This window comes from Cajanus cajan, chromosome 3 (assembly GCF_000230855.2).
Source record: "Cajanus cajan strain Asha chromosome 3, NIPB_CcT2T_4, whole genome shotgun sequence".
In the NCBI taxonomy this organism is placed as follows: Eukaryota; Viridiplantae; Streptophyta; class Magnoliopsida; order Fabales; family Fabaceae; genus Cajanus; species Cajanus cajan.
Window position 1 is genome coordinate 63,056,598 of NC_138519.1, and position 14,933 is coordinate 63,071,530.

At 36.8% G+C, this 14,933-nt stretch overlaps 1 protein-coding gene across 1 annotated transcript; it reads right to left on the bottom strand.

Annotated features, from left to right (window-relative positions):
• Nucleotides 1-9,720: 9,720 nt before the first annotated feature.
• LOC145956387 (uncharacterized) lies at nucleotides 9,721-10,631 on the bottom strand. Its single transcript, XM_083071979.1, has 2 exons — nucleotides 10,326-10,631; nucleotides 9,721-10,104 (listed from the first exon to the last, which is right to left on the bottom strand). Exons 1-2 carry the CDS (start codon nucleotides 10,629-10,631, stop codon nucleotides 9,721-9,723), a joined length of 690 nt encoding a protein of 229 aa, XP_082928105.1.
• Between the last annotated feature and the right edge of the window lie 4,302 nt (nucleotides 10,632-14,933).

Genomic DNA, 14,933 nt, shown 5'->3' on the forward strand with positions numbered 1-14,933 from the left:
TTGTTCAATTTTAACAAAATTTGATATAAACATATAAAGTGATATGAACTTTCGATTTAACAGTTGGATTTACAAAATTAATATTTAATATAAAGTTATTAAGCGGTGTAATACTTAGTAAAAGTTACACCAGTGTTATTATAACCCTCCTTATATATATATATATATATATATATATATATATATATATATATATATATATAAAAATTAAGGCCGCGATCATCCTCTTCTAGGGGAAGGGGAAAGGGAATCGTTCTGGGCAAACCAAATCGCCCAGCAAAATCAGCATCCTCAATTGAGGATGACAAATCAATCAAGGTTTCCTCAGAAACCTCAGACAAAGGGTCATTAACCCAAGCTGGGTCATCTCAGCAAAACAAACCAATCGCTGGGTCATCTATTCAGCAAACCAAAGCAGGGTCATCTACCCATCAAACCAAGCCATCGGACTATGCCATGGCACTTCCAACCCTTCTAGCCCTTCAGGATTATGGGTTAACCAACCTCCCTTCCAAATCCTGGAAACAAATTTTTTCAGAAGAACCTAATGAGGTACTCCTAGTGACGGGTCCTGTCTTGACAGATCCGACCTGAGACGAACTAGGGGTATCAGGGATAATAATAGAGCTATTTTTGGCTTCTTTAGATTCTTCTAAAGACTTAGTCCAGTTAAGATGGATGGCTCTAAATTTGTTTTTAGTCTGACTAGTAAGACTAAAAGGTTTGAACAAAGGTTTGATAACCGAATCATCATCCTTAGTCCCAGAGGATGAAGGTTTTCGGTGATTTGGTTTGCCCAGAACGATTCCCTTTCCCCTTCCCCTAGAAGAGGATGATCGCGGCCAGCCTTAATTTAGGCGTCATTGCATTCTGTCTTTCCCTGTAGAAATTCACGGGTAAGATAGTCAGGTAAAGTGTTTGAGGTGCCTTTGATATATTCAATGTCAAAATCAAAAACACTTAAAATTGCTTGCCAGCGGGCAAAGATTTGTTTTGATGCTAAATTTTTAACATCTTTTTGCAAAATATCTTTGGCTGATTTACAATCAACACGGACTAAAAATTTTTGATTCAACAAATCAGATTGAAATTTTGAAATACATAGTACAATGGCCAAAACTTCTTTTTTAACAGTAGAATAATTTTGTTGGGCCTTGTTCCAATGTTTTGATGTGAAAGCAATGCAATTTTCAGAATCATGCATGGCTTGTTTGAGAACACCTCCATAACCAATATCAGAGGCATCAGTTTCAACAATCTTTGGGAGATTGGGGTTGGGTAGGTATAGACAGGGTAAAACTTTAACCTGCTGTTTGATCTGTCTGACCACATTGGTATGGACAGTAGTCCATGGAGGGGGAGATTTCTTGAGCCTTTCATGAAGAGGTTTAATTATGTTACTGAGTTGAGGAAAGAAATCAGAAACATAGTTTAAACAACCAAGAAATCTTTGAAGTTGTGTCTTCTCAAGAATCTGATTAGGAAACTTATCAGCAAACTCTATGACTCTACATATTGGCCGGATAGTTCCCTGAAAGATTTCATGACCAAGAAACTTGATCTTTGTCTGAAAAAGACAGATTTTGGTTTTAGAAACAGCAAGGCCATTTCGTTTAATTACCTTGAAAAATATTTCAAGATGTTTGAAGTGTTGATCAATGGATGTGGAGAAGATAAGAACATCATCAATATAGACAATGCAGAAATTTGAGTATGGATTGAAAATATCATTCATGATATTTTGGAACTCCGAAGGAGCATTCTTAAGACCAAAGGGCATCACGTTCCATTCGTATTGCCCAAATGGGACAGTGAAGGCTGTCTTGTAGCGATCACTAGGATTGATTTGGATTTGCCAAAATCCAGATTTCATGTCGAATTTAGAAAAGATCTTTGCCGAATGTAATCGGGAAAGAAGATTTTTCTTGTTGGGAATTGGATATCTAATCCATTGAAGGGCTTGATTAAGTGGTTTATAGTTGATGACCAACCTAGGAGCACCACGCTCGATTTCAGAAGCCTTATTGACATAAAAGGCTGCACAAGACCAGGGACTCTTGCTCTTCCGGATTAAACCTTTGGAAATAAGATCGTTGATCTCCTTTTGACAGTGGATGACAAGTTCATGACTCATCTGGATTGGCCTAGCTTTGGTTGGGATTTGCCTATCAGTAAAATCCTTTTCATAAGGAAGGCTGACCATATATTTCTTTCTATCCCAAAAAGCATTAGGAAGATCGGAACAAACATGACATTGAAATCGATCATGAAGACTCATAATCTTTTGTTTGATATGGGATTGAGAAAGCTGACTTTCGATATGTTTGAAAGAGATTTCCTCCTTAAGGAAATTGATTTGATTAAGCTTTCTATCAACCTGATTGATGTTACGAAAGAGGGGTTTATTCAGAAATTTGAACATGATTGTTTTTCCTAGATATTGGGTAGATATACCTTCATCAGATATCTTAATAGGGAAAATGGATTTGATGAATGGTGTTCCAAGGATTACATCATTCTTAAGATTTTTTACCAGGAGAAATGGAGTTTCAACCTGGAGATTATCATTTTGAATGATTGCAGATGGGAGCTTATACTGGATTTCTAGTCGTGAACCACTAGCAGTCCTAAGCTTCTCGGAGGTTTTGTGGAAGTATTTGGTTGGAATGAGTCCTTCCAGAATACAGTTAGAATCAGCTCCAGTGTCAAACAGATCGATTGTTTTTAAGACAAAATCTTCGACTGAGATAGTAACATCAATATAGAAATTTTGAATGCTACAATGATTGATCAGAGCGTTGAAGAGGGTATCATCATCATCAGTGGAGACATGGTCAGATTCATGATCATCACTGGGATTGTCATGGTCATGCCGAACCATGTTATCGGAAAAAGCTTCAGTTATTTGAGATATGAAAGTCTCATGTAACTGTTGCTTCTTTTTGAGGTCACGAACCTCAGATTTAAGAGAACTGATTTCAATCTGCAGGTCTTGAATTGTAACTGGCTTAGCTGCAAATTTTTCAAGGCGTTTGAGGGTTTGAGTAAGATCAAACTTATTGTTAACAAACCTATTATCAAGCTATATATTATGTTGAAATATAATCGAAGTTTTGTATTGTTAAAATAAAAGGATAGACATATGTTTATAAATACATATGTTTCCACTATTAAGAAACCATTTAGATGATGACTAAAAGTAAAACTATGAATACTTAAATTCAAAGTAGACAATATCTTACCAATGTGGAAATATGTATATATGTGAATACCCGATGCACAACATGTTACTAGTTATTAGCAATAGTAATTGGTTTTTAAAAACATAATACCAATTATTGGTCCATATTTGGAAGAGAGTCTTCCTAGTAACATGGAGGGTTAGGAGACATATCTCACTATCATGAGTTAATGATGGAGTGGTGGTGCAAGTACTTAACATGATTGAGCTTTTATGGGCCACCATTAAATATACTCATGAACTAGTAGCTTCCACTGTAATAAGGGGGTTAGAACATGGTTCTTAGTTTGAGGGGAGGATAGTTAGAGGGTTAGGAGGCATGTCTCACTATCGTGAGTTAATGATGGAGTTATGGTGCAAGTACTTAGAGCGTGACTAAGCTCTATGAGCCACCATTGAATATATTCATAGACCGATAGCTTCCATTACAATAAGGGGTGAAACTACAGTCTTTTGTTTAAGGGGGAATAAAGTTCTCCAACGGCTTTAACTTGTATTTTAGCTCTAAAATACTATCAATATTATTATATTAATATATACATAAATAAATTATTATTAAGTAATTATATTAATATATATATAACTGCAGGGTGAGGTGGATTAGGTACCATAGTACCCGTACCTACACCTGCACCCACTAAAGTTTATAGGTACATACCTGCCCCACACCTATTCCCATCGAGTATCTATCCATCCTACATGAGGGTATTTATTTTAATGATTTTATGTGTTTATTAGAATAATTTTTAATATTATTTAACTATTTGATATGAGCTTTATTTTTTTATATATATATAAAACATATGTTGTTTTTACTAAAATGGAAAAGTATATTTTATATTATTTATCTATTTTATTTTAGCTTTATTTTAATATAAATCATGATTTTTAATTAATATTTGATTATTTGATATGCGACAAGTTTTTATGAAATTTATTTTAATAAAGTTAAGTATATGTTATTTTAATTAAAAAGGAGGAAGTGTATTTGATAATTTTTAATTATTTTTTTTAGTACAGGAGAAGGGAGGATGTAGTGGTAATTTTGTTATTATTATTATTATTATTATTATTATTATTATTATTATTATTATTATTATTATTTTAAGAGGGAATTGTCAAGAGTTACATTTCACGTTCTCATTTTATATTTATTTCTCTACTACGCGCTCTGAAAACTCAAGAGAACGAGGAGGAGGAGGAGATCACCAGGGAACCGTACGTGCTTCATCTTCTGCTCATCCAGGTAAAGGGGGAGTGAGAAACCTCACTCGGGGGTGTGCAAATAATTGATGGGTGGTCAGATTGACCCCTAATCCCTTGCCTAATGTATGCGCATGGGAACAGACACTTTTTAAAAGTTTTCTGTTTTACTTTCTGATTGCTCTATTGCGTTCCTTGTGTGATTCTAAGTGTGAATATGTATTAATTTCAAGAATAGATAAGTTTTGATATGGATTAGAGTGGTCTATGGGTTCTTGCGGAAACCTTATGAGAAACAGACAAATTTTGAATGTTTTCTATTTTGGCTTCTAAGTTTTCTATTATGTTCTCTGATGATTATTGAACATTAATGTATGTTAAATTTTGAGTTTGGATATGTTTTTATATGGATTAGAATGCTCTATGGGTTCCTGCGGGAAACCCTATAAGAAACAGACAAATTTTGAATTTTTTTGTTTTGGCTTATGAGTTTTCTATTGTGTCCTTTGATGATTACTGAGCATGAACGTATGTTTAATTTTGAGTTTGGATATATTTTGATATGGATTAGAGTGCTCTATGGGTTCCTACTGGAAACCTATGAGAAATAGGCAAAATATGAATGTTTTTTATTTTGATATTTGAGTTTTTTGTTGTGTTCCTTGATGTTTGCTGAGTGTGAATATGTTTTTAATTTCAAAAACAGATAAATTTTGATATGAATTAGGGTGCTCTGTGGATTCCTATGGGAAACCTATGAGAAACCGATAATTTCAAAAACAGATAAGTTTTAAGCTATATTTGAAGGTGCTAATGGTGTGAGAATTGTCTTATTATGGTGTTGATGCAAGTGGTGTATTTTTATGAGCATGATGAGGACAAGAATCTCCAAATGATGATCTTATGAGTATGACTATGAGAAATGTGAAATGTGAAATGTGAACAAGTGACATGAGACATCGTTGTTTTTAAGGAATAAAGGCAGTAGCAAGGAGAGAAAAATAAAATACTGGAAAAGGAATAATATATAAATTGGAATGAAATAGATCGTGGGAATCCACATCTATCGACTGCCAATTGAAATACATTTATAATACTTGCAGTAACAAAAAAACTAACTAAGATAAAACTAAAATACTTTGGCCTAAAGTTTAGGAACAACTACTTTGACTAGAAAGACTTATTCAACAACTAAAACAGTAAAAGATAAAACAAATAAAGATGCCACGTGTAGTCCAAAAACAAATATCTAACACTCCTCCTTGATTTTGGGACTGCAAACTCCAATCTTCTATCTTAAGAACTCGAAATTGCTGATTGGAAATGGCTTGGTGAACAAATCTACAACTTGGTGTTCAGTCTTGCAATAAATAAGGATAACAGCTCCATCTCTCTGTACCTCCCTTAAAAAGAAAAACTTAATGTTGAAATGTTTGGTTTTCCCATGAAAGACAGGATTATGAGAAATAGCTATTGCAGCTTGGTTGTCAACAAAAACTTTCGTGCTTTCCTTCTGCCCCATGTTAAGATCAATTAAAATTTTCCTCAACCACAAGGCTTGGTTAACAACAGTTGTAGCAATAACAAACTCAACCTCTGCTATAGATTGCACAACAGTTTCTTGTTTCTTTGAGCTCCATGAGAAAACACCTGATCCAAAGCTAAAACAGTACCTGAGGTACTCCTTATATCATCGATTGAGCCACCCCAATCACTATATGAGAAACCTAATAGCTTAAATTCTTTAGTCCACTTGAACATATGCTAAAATTGCAGGTGCCTTTGACATATCTAATCACCCTTTTTGCAACCTTGAGATGCATTTCGCTTGGACAATGCATAAACCGGGATAAAATGATTACAGTATTTAAGATGTCTGCCGAGTTGCTGTAAGGTACATCAAATACCCATGCTTCTGAAATATGCTTGATCTATCTTCTCAGTTCCATCTTCCTTACACAACTTTTCCTTTTGATTCATTGGAGTGCTCATTTTTTTTGCATTCTTCAAGTTTGAACTTCTTCAAAATCTCCTTGGCATATTTTTTTGACAAATGAAGACTTCATGTTCTCCCTATTTGATCTCCATGCCAAGAAAGAAGGTCATTAAACCAAGTTCTGTCATCTTAAACACCTCCATCATTTCTTTCTTAAGCTTCTCTACAAGCCTTGTGTTGCTTCCTGTTACAAAGAGGTCATCCACATAGAGTGAGATGATAAGAATGCCAACTCTATCATGCTTAACATACAATGTTGATTCAGCTCAGCTTTTGACAAATCCCAAGTTCAGCAAATGATCATTAATTCTGTTGTACCAGGATCTTGGGGCTTGTTTTAGCCCATAAAAAGCCTTTTTGAGAAGATAAACCTTATCTTCTTCTCTTTCCTTCACAAATCCTTAGGGTTGTTAAACATAGATTTCTTCATGTAAGAAACCATTTAAAAAAGCTTATTTAACATCAAGTTGATAATTCCTTCCAATTCTTTTGAGTAGCTATTGCAAGTAACAACCTGATGGTGTCTAATTAAGCAACCGATGCAAATGTATCTGAGTAGTCTACACCAAAAATCTATGCATAACCTTTCATCACGAGTCTTGCCTTGTGTTTGTTGATAGAACCGTAAACATTTAGCTTAGTTCTATACACCCACTTGAACCCAATTACTTTTTTTCCTTGAGGTTTTTCCATAAGAATCCAGGTTTGATTTTTCTCAATCATTGACAACTCCTCCTTCATTGCAACCATCCAATTTGGACTTTTCTTTGCTTCTTCATAATCTACAGGTTCACAAACAGAAATATTGCATCTTTCATAAATATTGGAGAACAATCTGGTACCTCTTACTGAAATATCATCCATTAATTCATTTTGCCAACTTTCTTCTTCATTATTTTTTGTGTTTGAGGCTGAAGACTTGAACTTCACATCTGTAGAGGCCAGATTTGTCTTCTTTTTATCATCCCAATTCCATTCTTCATCATCCACAAAGTGAACATCCCTATTAATAACTATTTTTCTAGTTTGTGGCTGAATGATTTTATAGGCTTTCTGACTGTACAGTAGCCTATAAAGATACCTGGTAAAGCTCTTTTATCCAACTTATCTCGCTTGCTTTGTGGAACATGAGTAAAGCACAAACAACCAAATATTTTAAGAAATTTTAAAGATGGTTTGTAACCATACCAAACGTCAAATGGTGTTTTATTGTTCAATGCTTTGGTGGGAAGTCTATTATGAAGAAAAACAGTTGTACTTGCTGCCTCTTCCCAATATTCCTTTGGCAAATTCTTCTCGTACAACATGCATCTCGTCATCTCCAAGATATATCGATTTCTCCTCTCACAAACCCCATTCTGTTGTGGGGTATAAGGAGCGATTAGTTGATGTTCAATGCCGGAATCCTCACAAAATTGATTGAATTTTTCAGATGTGTACTCAGTGCCATTGTTTGACCTCTCAAAATCTGAATTTGAAACCAGTTTCGTTCTCAACCTTGGCTTTGAACTTCCAAAAAATTCCAGCCACTTCTGATTTGCTCTTAAAGAAAAAGATGCAACACATTTTGGTAAAGTCATCAATAAAGAGAATATAATAAAGATTACCTTTCAATGAAGAAGTTATTTGAGGCCTTGCAACATCTGTGTGAATGAATTGAAACTTCCTTGATGCTCTCCATGTTGTCTTTGAAAAAGGTTTTCTGTTTTTCTTGCCAAATTGACAGGCTTTACAATTTGAAATTCGATCCTCAAGCTCAAGAACATCAAGTTCTAGCCCTTTTTCATTCAACTACAACAGCCCTTGGTGATGATAATGCCTGTCGCAACCCGAAAATTTCCAATCTTGCGACCTATGGTTTAGACATCCTTTTAAAGATCTCATCAATTAAGGAATGCCCGGACACCAGACTAATCCTTAATTAATGGTTTTAAAAAAATGAGTTCATGGAGTCGCCACCAATGTTTTACTCAAAACATTGGAAAAAGAAAAGATTTTTTAAAAGATCCAATAATGGCCTTGATAACCAGAATTGGGTTCGGGGGTCGGTTACGTGTAAGGAAGGTATTAAGCACCCTTACAACGCCCTAAATCGGTACTCTATGATGAAGTTAATGCGATAAGAAATAATAAATTAAATATTATATCCCATTTTATTGATGATTATTTACATGATTTAAAATTTAAATTAACAATTGACTCTAAAATATCTACATGATTGCGTTTATGCTAGCAATAATTAAAATAAAGGAAGAGAAAAATAGAACAAGGGATTGATGAATAATACCTCGTAACAAGCTTTATTAGATCTTCCAATATTGAAATTGTAGGTGCTTTATGGCAACCTTTCACACTACACAAATGCCTCACAATACTCAAGAAGTACAATAGGAGAGAGAGAGAGAAAAAGAGAGAAATTTCAAGCTCTAGAGAGTGCTGAACGAAATTTTTGGGGTCCGGAGAAATGAGCCCCAGCTGTCTATTTATAGACTTCAGGAAGGGGGTCCAGAATGGCCCGTTCCAAAATCGGAACGGCCGTTCTGGATATGGCCTTTGTGGGTTAATTTGGACCCTGGAACGGCCCGTTTTGAAACCGGAACGGCCCGTTCCGGGGAACCAAAACGGCCCGTTCTGATTTCAGAACGGCCCGTTCTGGGGCCAAATTAAGCCCACATGATTTGGTCTGAAACGGCCTTGGAACGGCCTGTTCCAGATTTAGGAACGGCCCGTTCCAGCCCCGTTCTAGTTAACCTTTTAACCCTTTTCGGATGAGTTTGGAACGGTCCGTTCCGATTTTGGAACGGCCCGTTCCAATTTGGGTTTTTTGGCCCCTTTAAAAGACTTGGAACGGCCCGTTCCAAATCTAGAACAGCCCGTTCTGGACCTTGGAACGGCCCGTTCCGATTTTGGAACGGTCCGTTCCGGGCCAATAAAAAACTCAACTTGTGCTTTTGGGCCCATTAAGGTCCTGTCTTCTTGTTGGCATGCTTCGGGAGCTCCTTCCCTTCATAACAGAGGTCCATGTCCTTGTTTGTATGCCCCCGGACGAAATTGGGTGTCTACAATGCCCGAGCCTCTTGTGCCAGCTTTCTGTGACATTTTCCTTGAGTGAGAAAGTAGCTTGCTCCTCTACTGGATTTAGAGCAAAGCTTTTCCTTTTCATTTTTACCTTGAACATATTTTGATCAGATGCATTTTTAATCAAGAAATATTTGTCTTCAAAAACAACTTTAAATCCTCTTTAGATCAGTTGACCAACACTTAATAAGTTTTGGTCAAGTTAAGGAATGAAAAGAACATCAAGAATAAATTTTGTGCTTATACAGCTTGTGATTGTAACTGTTCCTTTTTCTCTGACTGTGATATAATCACCATTGTCTATTTTGACTTTAGTGACATTAGTTGGCCTCAAATCTTTGAAGAGTGCCTTGTCAAAGGTCATGTGGTTGGTACAACCACTATCAATTAGCCAACTTTCATTTGGCTCACTGCTCAAGAAACAAGTAGCCACAAACAGTCGGTCATCCTCCTCTTGATTGGCAATCTGAGCTCCTTCATCATGGTAATTTTTATTTTTACAAGTTACAGCTTCATGCCCATCTAGTTGCACGTGCTGCATTTTGCCTTTGGTCTTTTCCAGCATTTGAAGGGTGGATGACCTTTTCTACCACAATGTTGACAAGATGGATAGTTTATCTTTCCTTCCTTGGCTTTAATTTGGTTGTTTGCTGGACTTTCATTGCTTGACACCTGGTTCTTGTTGAAATTTTTCTTTTTACTCGCTCCAAGTTCTTCGATCTTGGCTTGTAAAGCACCTTCAATCGTAAGATCTTGCCTCATGAGTCTTCGTTGCTCTTAGGCTTGTAGGGCATGTATGACTTCTACCAAAGTGATCTTGAAAAGATCCTTTGTATTCTCCAATGTGGTTACGGATGCTTCATATCTCTCGGGCACTGTAACCAGAATTTTTTCAACTATTCTGGAATCAGAAAATTTAGTGCCAAGCAATCTAACCTTGTTAACAATGCTTAGTAGTCTATCCGAGTAACTTTTAATCGTCTCAGACTCTTGCATTTTTTGCAGCTCAAATTCCCAGATCAAATTCAGAACTTGCATGCCTCGAATCCGCTCATCCCCTGCAAACTCTTCCTTCAAGTAATCCCAAATTGACTTTGGCATTTTGTGGGTCATGATCCTAGTAAATATGGTTTGAGAAACACCAACAAATAGACATGACTTTGCCTTTGCCTTCTTGTTTTTTTTTCTCTTTGTGGTTCTTTATTTGAGCCATGGTAGGGTTTTCAGGAAGCAGAGGTATTTCGTAATCCTCTTCCACGATTTCCCATAAATCCAAAGCTTCTAGGTAAGCCTCCATTTTGACAGCCTAGAGATCGTAGTTTTCTCCATCAAAGACTAAAGGTGCAACTTGTGAGAAATTTGATTCAACATCCATTTTCACAAGTCCGTAAGAAAAAAAGGTTCTTGATAACAATTGTTGTTTTTAAGGAATAAAGGCAGTAGCAAAAGGAGAGAAAAATAAAATACTGGAAAAGGAAGAATATATAAATTGGAATAAAATAGATCGTGGGAATCCACATCTATCAACTCCCAATTGCAATACATTTATAATACTTGCAGTAACAAAAAACTAACTAAGATAAATTTGAAATACTTTGGCCTAAAGTTTAGGAACAACTACTTTGACTAGAAAGACTTATTCAACAACTGAAACAGTAAAAGATAAAACAAATAAAGATCCCACGTGCAGTCCAAAAAATAAATATCTAACAGACATGATGTGATATGATAAGTGAAATATTGAGTCCATGAGTTTGTGAATATGTGACATGCATCATATGCATTTATGTGACGGGTACAATATGGAGTACACCATTAGGGAAGGCCCTCCAAGTGTGAAACATCTTGGAGGAGTCCTAGGGGATAGCGCGGTTTGAAAGGCCCAATTCTGCCCATTTGTGTGCATGAGACGTATCTTGCGCAGCTTCACTATCCTGACGAGACCCTAGCAATACATCCTCCTAGTTGAGAGTGCGCAGTTGAGCCGGCATGTACTCCTAAACTACTCCAAGTATGTTGCTTCGACAACATACCATGTGATATGTGATGAGATTCACATTAAATGTTTCTTCCTGTTATAAACATTGCGTGAAGTTTTCTTTTCCTTGTTAGTAGTTGTGTCTGAGTTTAGCAGAGACCTAGGAACCTTTTTATCCTTTTCTGATCGCGTAGCTATAGAGTGTTGTCCTTGTAACAGCCCAATTTTCATAGAATGTACGAGGGCCCAGAAGCTCAATAAGGGTAATTTAGTAATTCGCAAGGGTGTTTTAGTAGCCCAGAACGGGCTGTTCCCAAATCGGAACGGGCTGTTCCAAATGACTAAAACAAGAGTGATTTTGTATCCCAGAACGGGCCATTCCCAAACTGGAACGGGCCTTTCCAAAATACAAAAATTAGCTACAAATTTTAGATGGGAACGGGGCGTTCCCAAATTGGAACGGGGCGTTCCCAAATTGAAAACGGGCCGTTCCAGGGATGAGAATGGGCCGTTCCAAAATATGACCGTTGTGAGTATTAAATGTACCCTAGAACGGGCCGTTCTGGTTTGAGAACGGGCCGTTTCGGATGTGATTTTTAGTCGTGAGTTAAGGGTCCAGAACGGGTCATTCCGGATTTGGAACGGGCCGTTCCGGCGAAGCCTGATGCCTATAAATAGAGCGCTCTGCCACTCCCAATAAGCACACATCTCATTTTCTGATTTCTTTTCTTCTATTCTCTCTTCTTTCCCTCTACTTTCTGCTTCAGACCAAGGGGAACCCAGCGAGGGAGACCAACCAGATCTTGTGTAGGTTTAGCTTCTACATATCAAGGTACGGGGGAAAAGGGAATTATTTATATGTAGAGTTACATGAGGGAATTGGGTAGAGGAAGAACCCTTAAGATTATGAGTAATTTTATAATTATTTATGTTTGGAGAATTATTGATTTTATGTGATTCTGTATGAATTTAGGATTATGAATATATATTTTATTTGTAAAAATGATGCTCTGGGAGAGAGAATGAAATTATAGAAAAATGCCTATAAGTTAGGTTTTGGAAAAATTGGATTATTTCTGTTTGAGAAATTGATGATCCCATTAGATTCTATATATGTTGAGGATTAGAAATATATATTTAATTTGTAAGAATGATGATCTGAGAGGGAGAACGAAACTGTAGAAAAGTGCCTGTGAGCTAGGTTTTGGAACAATTGAGGGTTTTACTGTTTGTGTTAAAATTATATTAAATTGATAATTCCATTGATTATTATATTAATGTATGAATGTTATTATTGTATTGATTGATAAGAATTGATGATCTAGATGTGAATTGCTTGAGGGGTGTGTAAACCCTTATTTTGTTGGACTTATCTATTGTGTATGTGATATGGAATTGTGTATGTGATATGGAATTGAGCTATAAGATGAGATGTGATGAATGTGAATATGATTATGATTGTGGTTCCTCACACTAATGACTAGGGATGGCACGGCCCCTGGGTAAGTGATGCTACAGGGAGGGCGTGACCCTGGCATGGTGTGAGATGAGTAAGGCAATTAACACGTATCACTTATGTCAAATATGGCAGCCCTAACATAGGGTTAATTGCAAGAGATTGTGTGGATTGTGATGTGATTGTGGTTCCTCACATCAATGACTAGGGATGGCACGACCCCTGGGTAAGTGATTCTACAGGGAGGGCGTGACCCTGACATGGTGTGGGACGAGTGAGGCAATTAACCCGTATCACTTATGTCAATTGTGGCGTGGCCTTGGCATAGTGTTAATTGTAAGATTTGTGTGAATTGTGATGGATTGATGTAATTGTGAATTGAAATGTGAAGACGATGAATGATTGATAAATTATGATATATATATATATATATATATATATATATATATATATATATATGCTTGTAAATATTTCATTATGTAATGAGTTATGAAGAGATTATGTTGTGGTGTGTTTGTATGTGCTTTACATATAGATGCTTTCTTTTCTCACCGTATAACTTGTGGATGTTTTAGGTGAGGAAGATCTGGCTATGAGTGACATCTAGAATGTCAACCATTGAGTTGTGAGTGTGCTCTGATATTGTGACATTGGGGCAGAGAATTCTAGGCTAAATTTGTATATGTATTTACAGTTATACCTTCTCTTTTGAAAGCAATTTGTAAACTCTTAAGTTTTACTTTCTAAATTTCATTTTTAATTATTTTGGTTATTTTTGAAGGTTTTATGTGAACCCTTTTACCAACGTTGAATATTTTATTCTTTAGTTTATTTACAAGAATTATTTATATATGTGTTGGGGTAGTAAGGGTGTCACAGTCCTTAACTAAAAAAGTGATGTACTTTTTTCTAACACGTGCATGCTTTTGCTTTTGCGTGCTTTTCTTCTTCTTATTCTTCCTTTGATCACGCTATCGTGTTGAGAGCATTCAATTGATCGTAGAAGGTGCCTTGATTTGTCCTTTGAGACTTGATTCTTTAAGTTCTTTGCGTGGCAATCTTTGTCTGCGACTGTTAGCCTTATGCGTCTCAATCTGTGATTTTCGTATGAGCATTTGAGTTTAATGCTTTGACTTCCTTTCAATTTGGTCAACATTATAAATGGACAGACTTTACTTTTTTCTGAATTATCTTTCACTCTGTGCTATCCTTCGTCTTATGCATAGTTAACTTTCTTCTATTCTTTGACTTATGCTTCGTCTGTTTTCTTATGTTGCACTTGAGGTTGTCCTTGCCATACCTTTGTAACACCCCAATTTCCTTAAAAGGATATTTTTTATTAATAATGGCATTTTCGTAATTATTGATGGCATTTTCGTAATTTTAATAAAGGGACAAGGGTATTTCTGGGTTTCGGAACGGGCTGTTCCAAATGCAGAACGGGCCGTTCCAAAAGAAGGAATATGCTTGTTTTTAAAGACCCAGAACGGGCCTGGAACGGGCCGTTCTGGTATGGAGAACGGGCCGTTCTGGAAGCAGTACGGGGCGTTTTGCTGAGATTGAGAACGGGCCGTTCTGGTTTCAGAACGGGCCGTTCTGCTTTTTGGGAACGGGCGTTCCGGTTTTGGAACGGGCCGTTCCAGTTGAGAAATTTGCCCACGTTTGAAGGATCCGGAACGGGCCGTTCCGAAATCAGTACGGGCCGTTCCGGTTGCGCCAGGAGGCCTATAAATAGGGGCAGGGGGGTGAAAATTTTATATTCAGTAAGAAAGTGAAATCCTAGAGAGAGAAAGAGAAGAGAGAGAGAGAGAGAGAGAGAGAGAGAGAGAGAGAGAGAGAGAGAAAGAAAGAAAGAAAGAAAGAGAGGGAAGAAAAAGGGGATCCAGAGGAGGAGACCCTGCCCAAGTTTCAACTCCGCCTATCCAGGTAAGGGGGGAGTGAGAACCTCGCTCAGGGGTGTGGGGATAATTGTTGGATAGTT

Bases quoted from the DNA above. Each gene is read 5' to 3' on its own strand.
- LOC145956387 (XM_083071979.1), bottom strand. From the start codon at position 10,631: ATGACCCACAAAATGCCAAAGTCAATTTGGGATTACTTGAAGGAAGAG. The intron at 10,105-10,325 runs GTAGAAGTCATA...ACATTGTGGTAG, and splicing joins ATCTTTTCAAGATCACTTTG to AAAAGGTCATCCACCCTTCA.